This window comes from Schistocerca nitens, chromosome 2 (genome assembly GCF_023898315.1).
Source record: "Schistocerca nitens isolate TAMUIC-IGC-003100 chromosome 2, iqSchNite1.1, whole genome shotgun sequence".
NCBI classification, from domain to species: domain Eukaryota; kingdom Metazoa; phylum Arthropoda; class Insecta; order Orthoptera; family Acrididae; genus Schistocerca; species Schistocerca nitens.
Genome location: NC_064615.1, coordinates 717560011 through 717585971, shown reverse-complemented (window position 1 = coordinate 717585971; position 25961 = coordinate 717560011). Strand labels below are relative to the sequence as shown.

The following is a 25961-nucleotide window of genomic DNA, read 5'->3' as shown; positions in this document are numbered from 1 at the left end:
CTGGCTGAAATAGGGGTTGGCAAGCACAAAGATAAGCAGCATAAACTCTCACCGTGTTGGGCAGGCATTATCTTGCTGAAACGTATCCCCGAGATGGCTTGCCGTGAAGGGCAACAGAAGAGGTGCAGAATATTGTCAACGTACTGCTGTACTGTAAGAGAGGCATTGATGACAACCAAAGGGGTCCTGCTGTGAAAAGAAATGGCATTCCACGCCATCACTACTAGTTGTTGGGCTGAATGGCAGGTGACAGTTAGTTTGGTATCACACCACTGTCCAGTGCACCTCTAGACATTTCTTCAGCCTGGAATCTAATTGACTGGAGTAAAATTGTCTTTAGCTGTAAGTCTTGCTTCGAACTGAGTTCCAGCGACCAGTGAAGACATGTCTGGAGATGCCCCAGACACTGGAGGGTACCAACCTCACTGTCACCAGTTGTACAGCCCAGCAACCAGGAGTGGTGGTAAGAGGTGCCATTTCACTCAGTAGCAAGGCCCCTTTGGTTATTACCTGCCGCGCCCTTACAGCACAGCAGTAAGTTGACGATATTCTACAGTCCATTTTGTTGCCCTTCAGGGAAAGCCATCCTGGGCTTACATTTCAGTAAGATAATGCCCGCCCACACACGGTGAGAGTTTCTTCTGCTTGTTGTTATGCTTACCAAACCCTACCTCGGCCATCAAGTTCACCGTACCTCTCCGCAATTGAGAATGATTTGACCATCACAATCAGGGCCCTCCATTGAGATCTAGATTTTGACGACGTATTGTACCAGTTGGAGAGAATTCGGCACAATATCCCTCAGGAGGACACCCAGCATATCCGTTAATCAATGCCAAGCCAAGTAACTGCTTGCATAAGGGCCAGAGGTGGACAAATGCATTAGTAATTTGCTCAATTTGTGCAGCTCTTTCTCTTGACTGGATCATCCAGTTTTTTGAAATTGTAATCATTCGTTTATCTGTACATGTACACCGCATCTACTGATTTCCTTCCCATTTGGATAATTCCTTTGTAGCATATCATTCCTACTGCTTTAGAGGGCATTTTCTGATTCACCTACAACATCTAAGCTAGCATAATTCATGATTTATTTTTTAATTCTTCTAGCTTTTCAACTTTATATTGAGTTCTTGTTTTTCTTGTCGTAGTTTTAAATTTTATATTACTTTTAGTTTTGCAAGGATGTCACTAAATGACAACCTTGCTTTGGCCTCTTCCCGTATCAGATACTGGACTGTGATTCCCTTCTTTCTGTCTGTTCTGGCTGCATATCCTTAAGGATCTTTACTGGGGTAGTTTCTCCTTGCCGTTGAGTCCTCTGCCTTCAGGGTCAGGTTCTCAAACCCAGGGCAAGAGACTGCCCTAATTTCTTCGTGGAGTTCTGATAAACAGTGTCTGGTTAGTACGGCCAAGCATAGATAGTGAATGATAGAATATACAAACATGCAAGTCCATTTCCTATTTAGTTCAGCTCTTTCTGATTCAGGTACAGAAGTGCTGTTATTGAAAGACTCAATCACTGACATGTTTATTAAACACACCAAAAAGAAAAAATGAAAGTACAATTCAGAAGCCAAAGTTCTGTTCTGATAAACATTGTCCAGTTATTAAACTTCCTGGCAGATTAAAACTGTGTGCCGGACCGAGACTCGAACTCGGGACCTTTGCCTGTCGCGGGCAAGTGCTCTACCAACTGAGCTACCCAAGCACGACTCACGCCCCATCCTCACAGCTTTAATTCTGCCAGTACCTCGTCTCCTACCTTCCAAACTTCACAGAAGCTCTCCTGCGAACCTTGCAGAACTAGCACTCCTGGAAGAAAGGATATTGCGGAGACATGGCTTAGCCACAACCTGGGGGTGTTTCTAGAATTCTAGCATCCAGTTAGTACAGCCAAGTGTAGATAGTGGAAGATAGAATATACAAAAATGCTTGTCCAGAATTTGGATTGTGTTTGTAATTCTCGATTGTTGGCATAGCTAACAGCGTAGCACAGCAAAATGAGATGAACTGGCTGTAGCAGCCTGCATGCTCGTTTAAATAGGGCTGCACATAGTGTTTACACCTGCTCAAGCACGATGGTGGCCGAAGGCAAGACTTGCTTCCAGGTCTTGATGGTTTGCCCTGTATCGAGCGTCTCAAAGTCAGCCTACCTGGTCAGCTGGCAAGTCTTCCTCGCATGCTGTGGCTATTGTTGTTGTTGTTGCTGTTAATGTCTTTGGATGGGTAGACCAAGGTAATCGTAGCAGTACACAGTGCTGCCACTGCTAGGAGAGCCCTGCTTTTCATATCCAGCTATGACATGAAGTGGCAGTCACTGCAAATACAAAAGTGTCTCTTAACAAAATTCTGTTTTCTACATTTTCGGTACAAAATAGATGTCTATTTGGTAAGCTCTAATCAGATGCACAAGTATCTTCATTCAGTTCAGTGATGCCCAGTTGGTACAACGGGTAGAGTTTACCATTCTACATCTACATCTACATGGTTACTCTGTGATTCACACTTTAAGTGCCTAGCAGAGGGTTCATCGAACCATTTTCATACTAATTCTCTACCATTCCACTCTCTAATGGTGTGTGGGAAAAAGGAACACCTAAATCGTTCCGTTCGAGCTCTGATTTCTCTTATTTTATTATGATGATCATTTCTCCCTACATAGGTGGGTGTCAACAAAACATTTTCGCATTCGGAAGAGAAAGTTGGTGATTAAAATTTCATAAATAGATCTCGCCGCAAAGAAAACCACCTTTGTTTCAGTGACTGCCACCCCAACTTGCGTATCGTATCAGTGACACTCTCACCCCTATTGCGCAATAACATGAAACGAGCTGCCCTTCTTTGTCCTTTTTTGATGTCCTCCGTCAATCCTGCCTGGTAAGGATCCCACAGTGCGCAGCAATATTCCAGCTGTGGACGGACACGTGTAATGTAGGTGGTCTCTTTAGTGGGTTTGTCGCGTCCTTTAAGTGTTCTGCCAACAAAGCGCAATCTTTGTTTCGCCTACCCCACAATATTATCTATGTGGTCTTTCCAATTTAAGTTGCTTGTAATTGTATTTCCTAGGTATTTAGTCGAATTGACAGCCCTTAGATTTGTGCAATTATTGTATACCCAAAATTTATCAGATTTCTTTTAATACTCATGTGGATGACCTCGCACTTTTCTTTGTTTAGTGCCAATTGCCACTTTTCGCACCATACAGAAATTCTCACTAGATCATTTTGTAATTGAAATTGATCATCTGATGATTTTACTAGACGGTAAATTACAGCGTCATCTGCAAACATTCTAAGGGGGCTGCTCAGATTATCACCTAGATCACTTATGTAAATCAGGAACATCAGATGGCCTAGTGTACTAGAGGTGGAGAGTTTTATTCCTGGTGTAATTGCAGCTCTTTCAGTTGCTAATCTCTATCGGTCTGGTATGTTACACAGTTTCTTAATAGTAATTCACTAATTTCAGCAGGACATACAAAACATATGCAGTCATTTGATACTAATTTAGAAATGAGAGTACAGTTATTTTTATTAGACCACCTTACTTTGTACATTCATCCGCTCTCTTACCATGCACTACATACCTCCTTTCTTTCCACTACATTATTAGTTTTGCTTCTCTGATCTTCATTCATACCCGATAACCCTTAGAAAGAAAAGAAGGAAGACAGCCAGACAGATTCAGTCTCTCTCTTTTTTTATATATCCCTGCTTTTCTTATCATCCACTGCTGAATTCATATTTCTCATCAGTAGTTCTTCTACAATCATGCAAATCACATAGCCACATTATGTAAGTGTATTGTTTCACACTGTTTCACCTTCTACATTTTAACCCAGTTTCCAGTATACCCTGCTACCATTAGTTCTATCAGTTAGTACCATCACATTTAGTACTTTTGTACTTGTTACATTTCGTTAGTACATTATGTTACCATTAGGGCTAGCAACCCATTTCAAAGGTAATTACTGAACTCTGTTATTATTTTTGTCAACATCATTATGTAACAGCTGTAATGATATTTTTCAACATTCAGTCTGATAAGTACAGTGCTTTTAATATATATTTCCATACATTAATATTATTATTAGTATTATTTCTTATTGGCTCACTCATTTTACACAGTATTGATATAACAATAAGTTTAAACAACATGTTTTAGAAACAACACATGGACTGGAGTGATGAGTATTTTTTATCGCTACTTGTTGTCAGACCAGTTCACCATTTGCCTGAACCATGTAAAATATTCCACCTCAAGTGTGGCAGAGGTTATGCTTGCAATGTAATAGTGCACCTGTACAACTTGGAACGTGTGATGATATTTAAGAAAAACTTCTTGGTAAATGGATGAGTCTTGGAAGTTAAGTTTAATGACTTCTGTATTTGCTTTACCTAAATCCCTGGATTTTTCCCTGTGCCAAAACTTGAGAAGGAGCACATTTATTCTAATCTGCCGAAGAATGGTGAATAATTTATACATGTGTCTTTGCTGCTGTTCTAAGTGTGGATGCTGCTATGTTGTGAAGAGGTCAGAGAAGCGTGATCCAGCAAATCGTTAAATTTTCGGAGATGCAGGCAGTTCACTTTGAGCATTTGCTCTGAAGATAACATATGTTTTGTGAAAAATGTACTGTCACTAACAGTATATTTATACTGTTTTCAGGTCGCTAATGTAATACATCTGACCGTTCATACTGTACATGTAGTATGTGTATTTAACATTTCCACATTGATAAGATTCGCAGTTCTTCAGCTGTGTAGCAAGTAAATTTTGCTCAACTGACTAATAGTCTTCATGAATGTTTGTGACATGTCTGACCAATTATTGTTATTTTCACCTTGAAGAAAATTATGTAACTGTAGGACATGTATGGTTTAAAAATCAGTTTATACGACAGTATTATTGGGCAGAACAAAATTAGCAGCTAATAAAAAATAAACCTAGACCCAGAATCGATCTCTACACCTTGAGTATTGCGATACAAGACTCTTCCCACTGGTCTGACTGGGTAACATTGTTATGCTGCATCGAATGTGATTAAAGTGTCACCAATCTGCCATTCCTTGATGTCCATTTCCTACTGAAAATATGCATGGGATGAAGTTTTGTTAGGGATATTTTTGTACTGCTAATAGAAAAGCAATCATGCTGTGAAGTTCATGTGCACTAATTTTGCATAGCTGTTTGTACACATCATATTTAAGCCGATAATTCCGATATCATTATAAAGTTATCTTTGGGCAAATAAATTAGTTTAGTGTGTGTGTATGAATGGGAAACTTATAATTGTATTGCACACAGTTAATTTATAAAGAAAGAGAGATTAAAACCAATTCTTGAAGAGAATGTAATACTTATAATGGTGTATCAGGTAAAAGCACTTAGGCCATGCCATAATGTCTGTTTCAGATTGCCACTGTCCTTACTATGACCTTTCACGTCTATTTCAGAATACTGGAAGAGATTAAAAAACATTCCACATTGATTATTATTGGAGAGACAGGAAGTGGCAAGACAACTCAGATCCCACAATTTATCCATGAAGAGAGACTTGATAAAGAAGGAAGAATTGGTATTACTCAAGTAAGTAATAACTGCTAAGAGTGTACGATATTCATTATTTGAAAACCAAAGAAACCTATGTAATTTAGATCAAGAAATAACAAACAGAAACATACAGCTGTCATTACACCTTAGCCTTTTAGCAGGCTCTCTGATTCTGTGCTATCAGTATTATATTAAAAAAGCTTTTTATTTTTGTATGTGTCTGAGAGAGGTAACATTTTAAGACATTGCTAATCACTGGTAATTTTCCTGTCAATATCTTCTCCCAATTCAGTGATGTCAAAATCAAGTAGTTCTTTCGTGTAAAAAGCAGCATGTTTAAAAATCTTTTTTATGATATTGTTGATGATCTAGTATAAAGTTCATCTGATAGGGGTGATGTTTCGATCAGTGCCTCAAGCACCATCTTACATCCTGGTGTCAAATTGGAATCTCATAGTGTATTGTAGCTAGCATTGGGTTACAATTAATTTGGTATCCTCTGTCTATATTTACAAGGCCATCATTTTCCTAATTTTAATGGCATCCTTTATTTTCTGGTCCAGATTCCACTACACATGCTCAGCAATTTGAACCATTCAAAAGTGACAGTATTTGTATCATTAAGCTGTGTACTGTGATCTCCAGTTCAGTTTTTGTCCAAGGCAAACTCTCCTGGTGTTTTCCAAGAAGTGCTGCAGGACATCGCATTGTGTCTATATGATATACTACAGTTTGCATTTGCGTTGAATGCTGTAGATGCCAGTTGTGTGCAATCTCTCCAGATTCTTGGCGGGCTTAAGATAGTTTTGATTTTATATTTCTTCTGAACTCTTGTACTCTTGAATATACCTATAGCGAGAAGTTGCTTTAGAAGTAAAAGTAGAAGTTACTTTGGTTTAAAACATTGTTTCTTAATTTGTGTTTCTCTTTAACCATTCCTTCAAAAGAACTCCACCATGTGTTGGGAGTTTGTCAAATAGGGTTTGCTGGGTACTTATGACTCACAGCCTAGTACCACCTTTACATACATAATGACGACAAAGATGCTGATTTGATACTTCACCAGAAGACAGAGAGAATTCCCCCCCCCCCCCCCCCCATCAAAACTTTGTGCCTTTCCATTGAGCTGGAAACTGTATTAGTTAAACTCACCAGGAAAGACAACGAGAGCGTATTATCTCCAGTGGCGGCTGCTGTGTAAGAGCCCAAGAGCACGTGAACACCCTAACTTTCAACACCTTGCGGGTTTATTGTTAATTTTTTCTTTGAATGCTGTCAATCGTAACATAGAAGCTGCAATCTTAAATATACAGCGCTTAAAGCTACCACGCCAGTGCTTCTCTAGACTCTGTGAAACTTGGCATCAGAGTCGCAAGCACACCTTCAGTTGTGCACATTTTATGGAGCTTTCACACATGTGCACCTCACGTGACCTATCTGCCTTACAGGATTTGATAAACAACATACGGATTTGATAAACAACATGGACGGTTGATGATATGCACAGCTAGTCCTTGCCTCTCAATTAGAAGTTTACGTCAGTACAACCAGGTGGTAGCAAACTGCGACAAACTTTAACCCCGTTCGCTCAGCATGAAACCTGCTAGATGGTAGCACGCTCCTCAGATATGGTAATTCATTCTGTAGTAAAATTAGATCGGACATCAGTATATGTTAAAGTTGTACTGACAGTAAACATATTTTGTATGTTTCTGAATGAGTTATAGTATATTAAGTTATGAAGTTTATGATACAATAATCCATTTGAGGCACTGACCAGGGAAACTCCCCATTGCAACCCTCTCAGATTTAGTGGTAGATGGTCCAGTGGATAGCCTGTCAAAAACTGAACACATATCAAGCATGAAATCAGGAAGAAGGTGTACTGAACAGTGGAAAAAATATATATATATATATATATATATATATATATATATATATATATATATATATATATATATAGAAACAGCGAATGGTTGAAGCTTAAAAAGTACAATATCAAATTTGCATGGACAACCATGGTGCCGTGATTAAGTGGTCACGGTGTTAGACTGAAAAGCAAATGAACAATGTTGGAAAGTCTCTCATGCTAATTTTTTAAATTTATTTTTTCACAAAATTATAAATTGTTTGTCTGGTCATTGAAATGTTTTGTTCTTTTTCTGCAGTCTTAACAGGTGTCATACTATACATTAGTTATAGAATATGAGTCATGTGCTAAGAATACATTACTTTGAAAGTAAATGTGATGAATAGTGAAAGCAGACAAGATGCCATGTAGACATTTCACAGAAATTAAAGCAACAAATAAATGCATGAACAATGTTACAACAAAGGAATTCAAGAGCCAAAACTTCCAAAAATGAACACAATTTCAAAAACATTAAAAACGTAATTTTTGATAGAGCACAGAAAGAACTGCGTGTTCGTGAAACTGTTGCATTCATCTGTTGCAGCTAATGTGACAAACTGTTATATTTTCATCATTTTTTCAGGAGTGATCACATTCACATTGATACGAACACCAAAATCAGGGAATGAGGCATATTTCACTCACTCATCAGGCATAGAAGTTAGGTGCATTGATAAGAGATTCCTTTCGTGAGACACACACACTGTCACAAATGTGGTGCATGAGACACCAAACATGTTTTTTGGTGGAGGATTTGGTTAACTTGTCGCCTTATTATCAATGATTTGCAGTTCCAGTTCGAAAGCTACTTCCTTCCGGCTGCTACTAGAGTAGTTGAACAGAATCAGCTTTCATTGTAGATGTCTTCCTTACACCTCACTGTTGCAAATGGACGATACACCATGACACAGACATAAATTTTAATACAACGAACAGACAAATCACTGTTTGGGCGGACTGTTCATACTACTGTAGAAAAAAAAAGAAAAATTGACACAATGGAGTTTTGAACATGGGTTTGTCCACTTTGTAGTCCAATTCTGTCACTGCTTAACCATGACACCATGCTGTTCATTGTATCTATTATTACATCCCCCCCCCCCCCCCCACACACACACACACACAGAGTGCAGTACACCTTCTTCTTGTTTTCATGCTTTATCTGTGTGTAGTTGTTGACGGGCTGTCCACTGGGCTCTCTTACCACTAAATTTGAGGGGATGTGATGGGGAGTTTCCCTCGTGAGCATGAGAATCATAAGGGTCGAAAGCACGTCACCGTCAGTTGGGAGACTGTAGCATTTATTCATGCTTCTGAAATCTGTTGATTTTTGGTGAGTGTGGTTTATCTGCATGTATTCCCACATCATATATATGAAAATTCACAAAAAGCTGTATCACTTGTTTCTCTGATTCATTTAAATGTAGGATCTACGAATTGTGCTTGAGACCCTTATGGATCTCAGCGCCTCATTTGTGTTCTAGTCAAGTGACCACGTTGATAGACCTTGTAGACATTACTACTTGAGTTTAATTATTTCCACAAACAGCACTTTGTGTGTGGAGTTGGTTATTTACTGTGCGGGAATTGGCTTTCATGTGAACTGTTAAATATGAACTATGTTGAATCTATTTTAAATGCTAACAGAAAAGTAAAGCTGTGAGGAGGGGTCATGGGTCGTGCTTGGGTTAGCTCAGTCGGTAGAGCACTCGCCCGTGAAAGGCAAAGGTCCTGAGTTCAGTCTGGTATGGCACACAGCTTCAATCTGCCAGGAAGTTTCATATCAGTGCACATTCCGATGCTGATTGGAAATCTCATTCTGGGAATAGGAAAGTAAATTACGAGGAAAAGTTAGCCGCAAAGGAACTAGGGCCTCCAAGAACAGATCCCTCGATTGATGAAATCAGATAAGCGTGTCGGCAAGCAAACATTTTACAAGGAACTCTACATTTAGCACAAGTTGTGTGAGCGCAGCTTAAGAATACCTCATTTTCTGCTGGAAGTAAATATGTGACTAATACATCTTCTAGGGATCTTCTACATTTGTCTGAAAAAATAAAAAAGCACGAAAACCCCCGTTTACACAGAAATGTGAGTGGAGAGTTGTGAAACCTTACATATTATTTTATTATTGTCCTGAACTGTACTTAATTATGTACAAAACAATAAAATTCCACAAAACAATTCTTTTTTTTTGTTAGATAAGATATACATATTATTATTATTATTATTATTATTATATTATCACCATTGTTTTTATTATTGGCAGTGGCTGAAATTATATAAACACATTGATAAGCATAACAGTTATACAGCAGGTGCTATTAATTTCACACTCTCAAAGTTTTCTGAATCTAAAAATCTATGAACACCCAGGATTTATACTCGCGAGCTGCCACTGACTGTCTCTATGAGGAGAAGAAACTCTTCTGTGGCAAACTGTTGCCGAAGCTGTAGGTCAGGAAGACTAAGCTTCCTAGCTCTCTGACCTGTCTACAGCGGTGTTTGGACCAGAGTATCTTACTCATTAAATGCTCTCGGGCTTCCAGTCGCATCAATTGCTTTATAGTCCACAAGATTCAACCTAGTAATCCTCGGCCATTGTCAAGTTGTGACAGACATACAGTTACTGCTGCCATCCTTATATAGTGCCACTGCCGCCTGTGATGTCAGTGGTGCACAGTCCAGTACCATATAAGGTAGTATCCCTTTTGCTGGCACAATAAATATTGCAGAACAAGCAGTTCACAAGATTCCCAATGAAATGCCAGAAGAAGTTTGTCGAGAAACGAGCCGTATTCTTTCAAAATCCGAGCTGCCAGTGAAAGATATAATGAGAGCTGAGATAATAGCCTTCACGAGCTGTGCAACGATCCTCTCATCGTAGTCCTGCCAGCTGACAATGCAGTGCAGCAGTCATAATGAAACGAGCCACCTATGATGTGAAGATTCAGTTGATGCTGGAGGAGACATACTAAAACTTATCATGGGACCCAACATCCAGAATAATGGAGAAGGTGTTGGAGCTTCTCAAGTGGCCTTCACTGAATTGGAGTATCATTAAAAATCTCCTCCATCAGGAACATCAACCACCTACATTTTATGGCCTTTCAAAAATTCATAAGGACACACCAGTGTGGGACATTGTGACAAGGATTGGACTGCCGAGTCACAGGCTCACAAAACTTGACCGGCCTCCTTACTCTGCATGTTGGTCACTGTCCACACCACATAAAGAATACGATCGACTTCCTCGATTGAATCAAATGCCTGCATCTTCAAGAGGGAGAAATGATGGTCAGCTTTGATGTTGCCTCTATTCGTGTATAGTACCGTCAAAGCCTCTATAGATCTGCTCTCCCAGTAACTTGAAGACACTTTTGTGGAGTTATTTAAGCTCACAGTAATGTCACCTTGCTTATGGTGGAGGATATTTTAACTAGACGAACAAGATTGTGATGGGAAACCTGTTAGCTCTATTTATAGCCGACGTGTTCATAGAGTATCTTGAAGACGTTGCCCTTAATACGGCTCCTGCAAAGCCTAGTTACTTTTATCGGTATGTCAACAATACATTTGTTGTCTGGCCTCATGGACGTGACAAACTGTAAGAGTTCTTGGATCACATTGGCAATATCCATGACCACATTAAGTTCACAATGGAGTTAGAGACAGATAGTTCCTTGCTATACCTGGACATACCTGTCCACCAGAAAGCAGACGGATGTCTCAGCCACAGTGCTTACCGAAAATCTGTCGGTCCGGACTGGTGTCTGCATGCTACCGGCACCCACAGCAGAAATGTTCTGTTCTAAGGACGTGGAGCACCTAACAGAAACTGTTTCAGGCATTGAAAATCTGCGAAACGCACTGAGCCACTTACAGAAAGTTTTCAAAGAAAACAGCTACAATAACCAACAAATTTTGCAAATCATTTCACTGAGGACTCATAAGAATGATGCCTTCTCTCCATTTATTGTATCCCAAGAAATCAGCTGTGGCAGAGCGTAATCTGATAACCGGCACCAAATCAAATTCGATAAAACATCTAATATTACAAGGGCAAATTGTCTCTGGGGTTGGCTCATAAAAGAAGTGATGGTGATCAAAATCTCTGAAAACACCTTCAAAACGGGTGGAGGTCTGCATCTAAGCACAGCTTGAGACATGGCCATTGGAAGTTCAAAGTGGAAATTGCAATTTTGTAACCGAAACATCACCTTTTATGGCATTGGACTGGGCACCAATGATGTCACACACAGTAGTGGTGCTATGTAAGGGTGACAGCAGCAACCACACATCAGCCATCAGTTGACAAGTATTGAGGAACACATGGTAGAAAGTTCATGGATTGTAAACCACTTGACACAGCTGGAAACTCTGAATACTATTGGAGTACCAACATACAAGGAATTCGTGATAAATATTTGTTATTAGTTGCTCTTCTGAAGAACTTGTTTGCCACAGAGTAAACCAAGTGCACCCCAGTGTGCCATCACTTGTTCTCTGAATGAATCTGACCCTGCGAGGATGAAGTGATGGTGAGTGTTGCTATAACTTTTATTATTCACCCCCAGTGCCTCCGAATGATTCTGTGATATTACTAGCACAATACTTCAAGTTGCCAGCAGTGAGATTTTTCGACACATTCTTGCCTACTCTTAATTTCAGTGCAACATGTCCCAGGAATAGTGAATATACACATGGAACATTTTGAGGCAGTTGCTACTGAAGTCACGGAACTCCAACCCACTGATTTATGTGGATATATTGACAAAATCTTCATTATGTGGCCACATGGCAGGAATTTCCTGAATAAATTTGTTGATCACGCCAACAATATCCATGAGAAGGTTCACCATGTAGGCAGGGAAATACATCTGCTTTCAATTTTTGACATTGGTGTATGGAACAAGCAAGATATCATACCAGGGCATGATGAAGGAAACTGATACATTCTAACTTGTATTTATATATATCCAGCTACCACCATGCAGCGCAACACAGCAGTGTTTTGAGAGAATTGATCCACAGGGCTGAATCCATAAGTGGCCAAGAAAGCATACCTGTATTTCAATTAAAGTAACTGTGAGTCAAGTGGTAGGGGCTAGTAGGCATGTAGGAGACTTTCTGTGCAGTTTAGAAAGTAGGAGATAAGATATGGCAGAAGTGGAGTTGTGAGAGTGGGTCATGAGTGATGCTTGGATAGTTCAATTGGTAGTGCACTTGCCCACAAAAAGCAGATGTCCCAATTTGAGTCTTAGTCCAGCACATAGTTTTAATCTGCTAGAAAGTTTCAGACCAGCTCAAGCCATGTTGCAGAGTGAAAATTCATTCTGAATAAATCATGATCACTGAACAAACCTTGGACAGCAACATTTATTTGATCTTGGATGGACAAGAGTGCTACACAGAGACTTTATGGTAAAGAAAGCTATCAAAATTGGGCTCCATTATGGGTCTTAATTTAGCTGTTGTTTAGTGTGGTGGTGGTGGTGGTGGTGTGTTGGGGCTTATGGGCGCTCAACATCGAGGTCATCAGCGCCCTGACACACATTAAAAGGAACCAATGTGGACAGACCTAAGAAAACTAAAGCACACACTCAAAGAAAGCAGGAAAAGAAGGAAAATGCTACATAAGAAAGTAAAACCTAAGGAAAGGGAAACATAGCAACAAGAATGTCACAGGAAAGTGTTATTGGCTGGCCACTTACATAAAATATGGGCGAGCTTGTCACACAGTGAGCAAATTAAAATCCTCTCCCTAAAATCTTTGTAAAAACATTTGACAGGGCACAGAACTTTAAAACTTTAGCTACATTCTTCCGAGTGTTGCCTAAAAGAGATGGCAGGTCCGCTGGCAAGTCAGCCGCGACCCGCTGGTCAGAAAATAAAACGCAATCCAATAAAACGTGGCGCACAGTGACCTGGACGCCGCAAGCACCACACATTGGAGGGTCCTCTCGCCGGAGAAGGAAGCCATGCGTCATAGGGCTGTGGCCTATGCGAAGCCGAGTGAGGAGAACCTCATCCCGTCGATGGGGCTGAAAGGAAGTACGCCACACACGCGTTGTGGGCTTGACTATACGGAGCTTATTGTCAGTCACTTCCAGCCACTCATCCTCCCACCGACGCATGACCCGTGAGCTCAACAGCGATGTGAGTGCGTGCAAGGGGATAGCACACTGAGATACTTGTGGGGTGAGACACGCCTCCTTGGCTGCAAGATCTGCCCTTTCATTCCCAGCAATGCCAACATGCCCCGGAACCCAGCAGAAAGCTACAACTTTCCCCAGTCGCTGTAGTCGGAGGAGGGCATCCTGGATGGTCTGGACAATTTTGTCTGCCGCATACAAATGTTGCAATGAGTGAAGGGCACTGAGTGAATCGGAACAGACAAGAAATTTAGGAGAGGAAGAATGTCTCATGTGCTCCAGTACCCGCAAGATCGCAAACAATTCTGCATCAAAGACAGTAAAAGTCTGAGGCAGTCGGACCTTGAGGACACGATATGGAAAAACAACTGAGCAACCAACAGAATCCCCTTGTTTCGACCCATCCGTAAAAACAGCTACATAGTCGTGGTGCTCAGATGAAATGGCAGAAAATGCTGCATTAAAAACGGTGGCAGGAGTGCAATCTCTCTTATACTGCGATAAATCTAAAATCACTCCGGGCTTCTTCAGTAACCAGGGTGGCAGGCGGTTAAAACCTTGGATTTGGGGTTGTACAGACTCCACACCGAGGGACTCTAGTACACGTTGCACACGGATCCCAAACGGCAACGTAGCCCGGGGACGGTGGGAAAAAAGGCGGTCCAGAGGTGGATGGGCAACAAGATGGTGAGCAGGCGATCTGGGAGCTGCAAGAAACTTACAAGCCTGGCGCACCAGCAGGAGCTGCCGCCGGATGGTAAGTGGCGGTTCGCCAGCCTCAGCACAGAGGCTGGGTACGGGACTGGTCCAATAAGCACCCGTGGCCAGTCGGATCTCAGCATGGTGAACAGCGTCAAGGATCCGCAAATAAGATGGCCTCGCTGACCCATATACTGTGCACCCATAGTCCAGCCGTGAATGCACAAACGCTCCATAAAACTGTAGGAGACGCGCCCTGTCCGTGCCCCAAGACCTGTGGCTGAGGCACTTGAGGATGTTCAGTGCCTTCAGCGTTCTGGCTTTCAAGTCACGTAGGTGTGGCAGCCATGACAACCTGGAGTCAAAAATTAGGCCCAGAAACCGCACTGTGTCTCTAAAACGTAGGACAGTATCCCCCATATGCAAGGCAGGCAAAGTAAAAAGATGACGAGAACGATTAAAATGAACACAAACACACTTTTCGGCAGAAAACCGAAAACCCGTCTTTGCAGCCCACTCCTCTAACCGCCGCACTGTTAGCTGCAACTGACGGCTCATGGTTGCAACACTGGAGGAGGAACAGAAAACAGCAAAGTCGTCCACAAATAAGGAGCACTGTACTGGACTCCTCACTGTAGACGTTATACTGTTGATGGCTATGGCAAAGAGGGTAACACTTAAAACACTGCCCTGGGGGACACCGTTCTCTTGCTCAAAGCGATCGGACAGTGTGTTACCAACGCGGGTCCGAAAAAACCGCTGAGACAGGAAAGACCGAATGAAAATCGGGAGGCGGCCACGAAAGCCCCATTGATGCATTTGTGCAAGAATACAGTGTCTCCAAGTAGTATCATATGCCTTACTGATATCAAAGAAGATACCGATACAGTGATACTGACGGAGAAAAGCCTGCTGAATAGCCGCCTCTAGGAGGGTCAGGTTGTCGGCCGTGGACCGATATTTTCGGAATCCACACTGAAAGCGGCTAAGGAGCTGTCTGGTCTCTAACAGCCAGACCTGACGCTGGTTAACCATCCGTTCCAGGGTCTTTCCGACACAGCTTGTCAAGGCGATACTACGATAACTACCGGGACATGTGCGGTCCTTTCCTGGTTTGAGGAGAGAGATGAGAATTGCCTCCTTCTACGAGGTAGGGAACACTCCTGTCTGCCATATGAGATTAAAACATTCGAGGAGGATTTCCTTTGACACCGCTGGCAGATGTCGAAGCATGGAGTACCGGATGCGGTCGTAACCTGGTGCAGTGTCAGAAGTCTCAGTAAGTGCCGATTCAAGTTCCCACATGGAGAAAGGGGAATTGTAGGCCTCAGAACTGTTCGACCGAAAGTCCAAGGTCGCTCTTTCGACAATCGCACGGTAGCGACGAAACGCTGGATCCTGATTTGCAGTGGCAGTACTTTGTGCAAAATGCTCTGCCAGCGTCTGAGCAATGGCTCTGGGTGTCGTTTGGAGGCATCCCTGGTTCAGGACAGCAGCTATTGGTAAATGGCTATGTTTACCGGAAATCCTCCGGATGGCTTCCCATACTCTTGTGGAACAAGTGGAACGGTTGATGGAGTCCAGGAACTCCTGCCATGACCTTTTCTTGCTCTCTTTAATGACACGGCGTGCCCTGGCTCTCGCGATTCGAAAGGCGGTAAGATTGACCGCTGTTGGGCGGCATTTAAATCGGCGAAGAGCCGCATGCCTGTCCCGGATGGCTGAACGGCACTCTTCTGTCCACCAAGGCACAAGGTGCCACTTAGGAGTGCCAGAAGACTGTGGTATGGACAGGTCAGCAGCATGATGGACCACAAGCGTGATGTGATCCACCCATTCCTGTACGTTATTGTGGCGGTCAAAGACAGCCAACCGAGTGAACAGTAGCCAGTTAGCCCTGCCAATCATCCACGATGGTGGCCGCTGCTCCAGCGATACACCATCCAGGAGATGAATGCGGATAGGGAAGTGATCGCTGGAATGAAGGTCATCAATGACCTCCCAGTGAACAGAGTCGGTGAGGGTTGGAGAGCAGAAAGATAGGTCAATGGCTGAGAATGACCCTGTAGCAGTAGAGAAATGAGTCGGAGTACCTGTGTTGAGGATGCACAACACTTGAGATGTTAGGAGGCTCTCCAAAATTTGACCTCGAGCGCAAAGAGAAGTGGAGCCCCACAGGACATGATGGGCATTGAAGTCTCCCAGGAGGAGAAATGGGCGAGGGAGTTGGTCGATAAGATCTGTGAGAGCATCTAAGGTCATTGCATCCAGAGGGGGTAAGTAAAGGGAGCAAACGGTAAGCCTCCAAGGTGAATGAATTTCAACTGCAACTGCTTGCAGGTCAGTATCCAGGGGGAGAGCAGAGGAGTGGTGGTCATTGTTGACAAACACAGTGACTCCGCCTTTGGCCCTTTCTCCAGTCAGGTCATCTTTGCGATATGACGTATAGCCCCTTAGTGCAGGAGCATCAGATGGTTTTAAATGCGTTTCCTGTAAACACAAGCACAGGGGGCGTTGCCGTGCTAGGAGGTTCAGTTCCTCCACATGTGCCCGGAATCCATTCATGTTCCACTGTATAATGGGAGCCATCTATCAGGGTGGGAGTACCTTCATCCTCACTTTCTGTTGGGGAGGAGAGCCCACAACAGGTGGAGGCTCAGTTTTGGGGCGAGATGATTGCCCCAGTCTGACATCAACCTCCATCGCCTCAGAAGAGGAGTCGAGAGAGACGTCAGAGAGAATGACATCCACATCAGGAGACTGTATAACTGCAGTCTCCTTTAGTGGGCGAGTCTTCACCTTTGTCTTTGGCTTCGATGTTCTGGCCTGAGGTGGCATTGGAGCCAAAACCTCAGAAGCAGTAGGGGGTGTAGCAGCGCTGGGCAGTGCACAAGACTGGACCCGGGAAGGGGCAGGAAGTTCCATGATGTCAGCTACCACGGCCTGGTCAGAAGGCCAGGGGGGAGCAGCAGGCTTCACAGGAACGGCAGCAGCACACGTACATTGACAAGCGCAGGTGCTAGTGCTGACAGTAGCAACCTCCGTTTGTGTAGCGGCATCGGTTTTCAAGACTGGTTGTTTGAGAACAGAAAAAAAGGAAGCAGCGAACGTGGGCGGCTGCATGGACTTGTAGATTTTCTTCGCCTCACCATACGGGATGCGTTTTGTAGTTTTTAGTTCCTGGATCTTCCGTTCCTCAAGGAAAACTCTGCATTCCCTACTCCACACAGGGTGATCCCCAGAGCAGTTTACACACTTGGGAGGAGAGGAGCAACCAACTCCCTCATGGGCGGCTTTACCACAATTCCCGCAAGTGGCTTCCCCTCTACAGCCGAGAGTAGTGTGTCCAAAGTGTTGGCATTTAAAACACCGCATGGGGTTGGGGTAATAAGGCCGTACACTGAGACGTAGGAAACCTGCCTTCACATGCTCTGGCAATTTGGTGGTGTTAAATGTAAGGATAAATGAGTCAGTCTTTATGAGAGCACCATCCACCCGTTTCATAATGTGTTGCACGTCGACAATTCCTTCCCGGGACCATTCAGCCTTCAGTTCGTCTTGGGGAATGTCAACGAGATCTCTGCAAGTCACAACACCCTTGCTGTAGTTCAAGGTGTTGTGAAATTCAGTCTCTGTCGCAAACTCCCCAAGAAATTGTGCCTTCTGAAGGTTCTGGACTTGCTGGAAGCTAGATGTTTCAACCAACAAGGTGCCATTTCGCAAGCGCTTTACAGATTTTAATGTGCCAGCAATACCTTCTAAGCCCTTCTGTATATAAAATGGCGAAACTTTTTCAAAACTCCCATCTTTTCTTTTAATTATGAAAAACACATTCTGCGAAGCAGCATGCATTCTGTTACTACTACCTGAATCAGGAGGACTGGCTACACGAGCCCTCTTGTTGGATTGGGTGTTAGAACCCACCAGCGGTCCACCCTTTCTGCTGGCAGGAGAAGAATAAAAGTTCAAGGGTTCCATCTCGGTCCCACGAGCAGCTAGGGAACTAGAAGTCCACCTAGACAGAGCCCCGCGTGCCTAGGTAAGCCTTATACAACTGGGGCGCAGCAGGTGCCCCAGAGGTTGCCCGCTTGCGACTGTTCCACCCCAACAGCCATACATCTTATAGGCGCGCAGCACACCGTAAGATTGAGGGGTTTTTATAGAGGTTTACCTTCCTCGCAATCCAGGCGGTCAAGCCAAGATTACCATTCCCTGCAGCACACAACATTCCACCGCCGCGCCATGCGGTGGTCGCTGAAGCATGTCCAGGGGTTACGGTGACAGGAGACTGGCGGCGCTGACCAGTCCCCAGCTCAGGACCCCGGGGTCGCCAAGCCCGTACTCAGCAAATGAATGCTGAGCCCCTGGGGGGTGTTGTTTAGTAGGCATAACAAAGTCACAGTGAAATAAAGATGAGTGACAGAAAGTTTCAGAGCAAAATTTTCCTTGCCTGCTGACATCAAATTCATGCTCAAGAAAATTGTTGAGTGTTGAGTGAAAGCTTTTCTTGTTACTCTACTTCGTTTATCATGTTGAATTCTTTCATTTGTCTTGAACTGAATATTGCTACAATGCAGAGACTGGAGGACTAAGACAGGTGTACTACTATATTGTAGATTAACCTATAGGACTGACAGCAACTGTAATTGGCACCATATTTAACACTCTACTCAACATAAAAGCATATGAATCATCATGTCTCTGGGTTCAAAGAAGTACTCAAGAAATATTTAAAGTCACAAATTTCTCTATGTGGAAAGCAACAGACTTGGTGGGTGCAATGACCTAAACTAGTCACAGAATAGTAAGAGGTTGTTTAAAGATAGTGGTTTTTGTAGTGCTAGACACAGTAGTGCAGTCACAAAGAACAGAAGTTTATATATCCGTATTCAAGTAAACAACAAACATAGAATCGGTACCATAAGCCATAGAACACCAACTGAGGATGGTCACCTGCCATGCTGTCCTTATATAGAAGAGAGCTCAGATAGATGGCACAACGGGTGTCATGTTGTGTGCACGAGTTGCAGGTGGCAAGCCCATGGAGATGCCGTTGACAGAGTATTTGAGTGCAGTGTGCTGGCAGACAGGTGCCATGATATGTAACCAAGAGTGTACAGGGTTATAGCACCTCTTGGGGAATGATCACTCCACTGATGCAGGCATTGGGATGACTGTTGCCACATCCATGTCCTCCACAGCAGGTGAGTACGGCAGTGATGGAAGGAATTCCAGACCAGAACTGGTGAGTAGGGGCAGAAGGTGCACAGCCATAGACATGCCACCCCCTCCCCTGCAAAGTAACACAAGGGACAACTGATCTTAGGGGCATTGGTAACAACTTAACATCTGGGTCCTGGTGGAGCGATACTGAAGGCATTGGCCACTCAGGTGGGGGCACCAGGGATGCTCATGGTGAAGGATCCTACAGTGCCGGCCTAGCTGGCGGCAGAAGCACAGGTGGCAATGAAGCATCACGGAGCTGGTTGGTAACATAGCCCAGGCACCATACCCCAGAGGTGAGGCAGGAATTGGTGATATCCACAAAGAGGGCAGGTCTGCCCCAACAGCAGGGACGTGCGGTTAGGCCTGGACAGGCACTGAGGGAGAAGGTGAAGGCTGCGGCAGTAGATCCATGGCCTTTGCTGTGGTATGAGGATGCAGCTGATCATGGTGGTGCACCACCAGCCCCTCACTGGTGTGCACCATACAGAGGCCACTGCCAGAATCCAGTTCGGAGGGTGGCCAAATCCCATGGAGCCAGGAACAAACCATGCCAGCGCCGTGCCAATGGGCAGGACAGTACATCGCTGGCAACTATGGAGCATCTCGGCCGAACTATCGTAAACCTGTAGGAGCTCAAGAAGTGTATCAAGGTGGTGTCCCTCTAAGAGTCCACAAATTACTTCTTCATTTGGACATTGAGTATTGGGGGTGTAACAGAGCAGTGATGTGGCAAATGTCTTGATGGGCACAGAAATTGCGGAAGATCTGAGTCGCAAACTGTGGACCATTGTCGATGGCAATCCTTCAATAGAAAAAAACTTTGGAGAGGGCCTGTACAGTAACCACAGCTGACATGGAAGGACAGTGGATAACATATGGAAATTTCAAGAAAGCATTGACAACCAACAACCAGTAAGAATTTATTAAGAGACCCACAAAATCAACATGGACACATTCCAAAGGATGCTGCAATGTGGTTATACAGAAAGCATCACTCATGGCACCGCTTGTTGTGTTGCACACAGAGTGCAGGCTGCAACAAGAGGCACAATGTCATCCTCAGTGCCAGGCAAAAACAAGTATTGACAGGCCAGTGACTTGATGCAAGAGACCTCCGATTGTTCCTGATGTAATTGCTGAAGCACATCCCAACCTAGTTGGGTGGGACCCCTGCCAAGGGGTCCAACCCTGAGAGACAGTCTGTCATTAGCTAAGAGAACAACACCATCAAAAACCAAAAGCTGATGATGGAGGGCAAAATAGTTATGTAAAGGTTCAAAAACACTGTTTGGAGGCCTATCTGGCAAACCATGCTGAACGAGGTGCAAAACCGAATTGGCAACAACAGCAGCTGCAATTGGGAACCCATAATATGAAACCCTTCCACTGTATGATGCGCTTTAACAATTAAGTGAAAACAAAGGAGCTCATTCTGTTCAAAAGTGGACCTGGCACCATTGGAAGCCAAGACAGCATGTCGGCATTGGCATGCTGTGCAGTATGCTGAAAATATATTTAATTATTGTAGCGAGGCAAAAACATGGCCCAACAATGGAGGCAATGTGCTGCTTTGTCAAACAATAAAGCAAAAGGATTAAACAATGAAACCAAAGGCTTGTGGTCAGTAATGATGTGGAACTTGAGACCCGTACATGAACAAGTGAAACTTTTTGATGGTGCAGGTGTTAACAAGCACTTTCTTTTCAACTCGGGAGTAGCGCTGCTGAACGGAGTTGAGTGTTTTTGAAGCATAAGCTATCATATGTTTGAAACCATACTCATAGCAGTGTGCAAGAACAGCCCCAAGGCCATACTGAAAGGTGTCTGTTGCCAAGAGCAGGTGATGCCCAGTTTGGAAGGCACCCAAACAAGGAGCAGAATGTAATTTAGGTTTCTGAAGTGTGAACGTGAGTTTGCAGGCCAGTGTCCACTGGAAAGGACATCCTTGTGGAGCAATTTGTAACGAGGATGGGCCATCTTGGCTGCACCTAGAATGAATTTATGATAGCAGACAATCTTCCCTAAAAACGCTTGGTGTTCTTTGACTTCAGAATAACGAGGCAGTACTGTGACATTGGTCAAGTTGCACGTCAACCCTACAGTATGTAAGACTGTGAATAACGTGCATAAATACTCTTCCATGGATGCACCCATCATGGAGATGTCATTGAGATAGTTGATGCAATCTGAAACAGACATTCTCAGCTGTTCCAGAAATGCTGAAAAATCTTAGGGGTGTTAGTCACACCGAATGGGAGGCACTGATAATGGTACAGCCTGATAGGAGTGTTAATCAGAAGGGGCCTTTTTAAAACCTCAACCAATGGAACCTATAGATAAGCTTCAGATAAATCAGTTTTAGAGAACAACTGGCCCTCCATTGAGTCTGGCCAACGACTCTCCTGACGGGGCAAAGAGTAGGTGGCAGTGATAGATTGAGCATTAACAAAAACTTTAAAGTCACTGCAGAGGCGAAGCTGACCATTTGGTTTTGTGAACTACCACGATGGTGTAGACCACTCACTAGACATAACAGACAGTAAGATTCCTAATGACATCTGCCAGTCCAATTCTGATTTCACTTGATTGAGCAAAGCCAATGGAGTAGGACGCACCTGGAACAAGCATGGGTGCACTGTAGGTTTGAAGGTAATGTGGGCTGTAAAATTAGTGACACAACCTATCCCATCTGAAAAAGAGATGAGACTCAGAACAAGAGAATCTACACTGGTAAGGGACATGGTCAGAAATGAGGTGCACGTTATCTACAATGGAAAAACCAAAAGCATTGAAAACATCCAGACCAAACAAATTGTTGACATTCATATCATGTCCACTTGTTCATTACTTGCACTTTGATAAACAGTTTGTTGTTATTCATAAGTACTAGAGACACCAACTTAACATCCCTATCCCTATCTGCAGGGCTGGGAACAACACACAGACACTATATGTCCTTTTTTCTTACAGTTGTTGCAAGTCACCCAGCACTTACGGTACGCAGCCCTGTCATCTTACACGAAACAGTATGGGCAAGATAAGAATGCTGCTGCTGCTATGGTTGTTGTTGTTGTTGTTGTTGTTGTTTGGCGTTTTGATGTCCAGTGTGGCATGGAGGCTGCATTTTGTACTGATGCCACATCATCCTCCCCCCAAGAACTAACTGATGACTAACGACCAGAAACAGGAGCCACTACTGTGATGTCACACGAAGCCTGAATCTGATCCCCAGCAGCACGAGATACCTTGAAAGATTGGGCAATACTCTACACCTCAACCAAAGATGGATTCTTGCATTGCAGTACACACTTAAACACCTCCTTGTCCGAAGCTAGGTGAATGATTGTGTTATGTTGTTGTTGTGGTCTTCAGTCCAGAGACTGGTTTGATGCAGCTCTCCATGCTACTCTATCCTGTGCAAGCTTCTTCATCTCCCAGTACCTACTGCAACCTACATCCTTCTGAATCTGCTTAGTGTATTCATCTCTTGGTCTCCCTCTACGATTTTTGCCCTCCACGCTGCCCTCCAATACTAAATTGGTGATCCCTTGATGCCTCAGAACATGTCCTACCAACCGATCCCTTCTTCTAGTCAAGTTGTGCCACAAACTCCTCTTCTCCCCAACTCTATTCAATACCTCCTCATTAGTTATGTGATCTACCCATCTAATCTTCAGCATTCTTCTGTAGCACCACATTTCGAAAGCTTCTATTCTCTTCTTGTCCAAACTGGTTATCGTCCATGTTTCCCTTCCATACATGGCTACACTCCATACAAATACTTTCAGAAACGACTTCCTGACACTTAAATCTATACTCGTTGTTAACAAATTTCTCTTCTTGAGAAATGCTTTCCTTGCCATTGCCAGTCTACATTTTATATCCTCTCTACTTCGACCATCATCAGTTATTTTGCTCCCCAAATAGCAAAATTCATTTACTACTTTAAGTCTCTCATTTCCTTATTTAATTCCCTCAGCATCACCCGATTTAATTCGACTACATTCCATTATCCTCATTTTGCTTCTGTTGATGTTCATCTTATATCTTCCTTTTAACACACTGTATATTCCGTTCAGCTCTTCCAGGTCCTTTGCTGTCTCTGACAGAATTACAATGTCATCGCCGAACCTCAAAGTTTTTATTTCTTCTCCATGGATTTTAATTCCTAATCCGAATTTTTCGTTTGTTTCCTTTACTGTGTGCTCAATATACAGATTGAATAACATTGGGGATAGGCTGCAACCCTGTCTCACTCCCTTCCCAACCACTGCTTCCCTTTCATGCCCCTCAACTCTTAGAACTGCCATCTGGTTTCTGTACAAATTGTAAATAGCCTTTCTCTCCCTGTATTTTACCCCTGCCACCTTCATAATTTGAAAGGGAGTATTCCAGTCAACATTGTCAAAAGCTTTCTCTAAGTGTTATGGACAATAAAATCAACATGGGAATCATGATGAACATTGGTAGCAAACTGACATTTGTGACTGAGGCCGCGGAGTTTGGGTGCCCAAGCCTTGTAGGTCTGGTGGGGCTGTTTATGACAATGATAAAACTCGACATATGTGTCATTGACATTTGTGCACGTATGGTGATCATTGGACCAGAACTTATACGTTATGTTGAATAAAAGTGACTCCGGTTCCTGGAATGGTGCTAACTGAGACATCAACTGATAAATCCGAGAGGACTTCCAAGAAAGGAACATAGCCTTACACATGTTTTCATCAGTGACACCAAAAACAAAAAAGTGTACATGAGGACTGATGGAACAACCAAATAGACTGAGTATATAGAAGTAAACACCACATTCATCACCAGCTGTGTCGTAACGCTAGACACAAACAGCGTTGTGGCCACAAACAACAAATGTTTGTTCATCCACATTCACGTAAATAAAAAACATAAAAATTATAAAGAATGTAGTAACCAGTCGCGAAACATAATTTATTTATCTTGTTGCAACTCGAGTACGACTGATATCAGTCATCATCGGTGTATTTTTTAACCGATACGTGCCATAAGTAAAAGTATTGTCTTGGCAGATTTCTATCATGATAGAAAAGTACTTTTACTTATGACATGTATCGGTTAAAAAATACACCGATGATGACTGATATCAGTCGAAATCGATTTGCAACAATATAAATAAATTATGTTTCCATGACGGGTTGCTATGTTCTTTATAATTTTATATTCCACAGTTGCTGCACAGAAAGGGAACCTTATGGAGCCCAACATTCAAAAAATAGAAATGTTATCATAAGCAGTAGAACTCAATCTGAGGGTGGGTGCCTGTCACACTGTCCTTATATAGAGGATAGCTGCAATAGACAGTGCAGGGGGTGACATTCAGTGTGCACAAGTCGTGGACAGACTCTGGTGCTGGCCTATGCAGATACCATTTGTGGAGTACTTGAGTGTAGAGCACCTGTGGCCTGGTACAACAATGCATATCCAGGAATAATGTACAGACAGGGTTGTAGCAATGGTCACATTCCAGTGTTTTTGACAGTTATCAGTAGAATGGTGACAGCATTTTAGTGAAATGGTGATATTGAAACACAAGATTCTGCATTCACAAAAGCTGATAAGTGGGAACCAAGGGAACCAGTACGCAGAACATCTGCTGGCCTTATACTAGTATAACCATGATACCAGTTGTAGTGTCACTGGTGCTAAGTACTAAGGAGTACCCCGGGAAAGGGTGATAAAACAGAAGGGAAGAAAACATTCGTTTCTCAGAGCACTATTGAGAGAATTTAGAGAACCTTCATTTGAAGCCGACTGTAGAACGATAAGATAAGAGATATTATGGCTCTAACAGAGACATATGGACAGTTGTTTATCATTCACCCTATTTGTGAGTGTAACAGGGAGGGAAATAAGCAGTAGTAGTAGTAGTTGTGGTTGTAAGGCAATGAGCATATTGTGGTGCCCTGAAAATATTCTAAGTTCGGAGCTGGCATGGCCCCGCAGGCCGCCCAGCAGGCCGACCCCATGGTGCCGGACAAGAGGGGTAATCCCAGCGCAAGGTCCAGCGACTGCATGGCTGGGAATTCCATGGTGACACTGTGTCGATGAAGGAGACATCCCGGGAGTGCCAAAGATGGTGGACTTTGTGAAACCGTAATGGCAGACATTTCACAGTTCGTATAGAAATTAATAGTAGCCAGATGAATCATGATACCTCAAAAAGAAACATGTACATCACCATTATTTGCACAATGATTCTGATGGTGTAATCAGATTTTCAATATCTTTATTAGTTTCAAGTTTAGTATCTGACGATAAATTATACAAGTAACACCCAGCAACAAATTTCCAAAATCTAAATGGTTCATCCGATTTTGTCAATCGACGTGTCTTTAGAAAGCTGTTAGTGTAAATCTAAATTGGTATAAATTACAGGC

At 43.2% G+C, this 25961-nt stretch overlaps 1 protein-coding gene across 2 annotated transcripts in view; it reads left to right on the top strand.

Annotated features, from left to right (window-relative positions):
• The window catches only part of LOC126236893 (ATP-dependent RNA helicase DHX33), a 140958-nt gene that overhangs the window by 30136 nt on the left and 84861 nt on the right, over positions 1–25961 (top strand). For both annotated transcript variants that reach the window (XM_049946532.1, XM_049946533.1), the window contains one exon: positions 5460–5592. In XM_049946532.1, coding sequence (XP_049802489.1) covers positions 5460–5592 — 133 coding nt within the window. The remainder of the gene's footprint in view (positions 1–5459; positions 5593–25961) is intronic.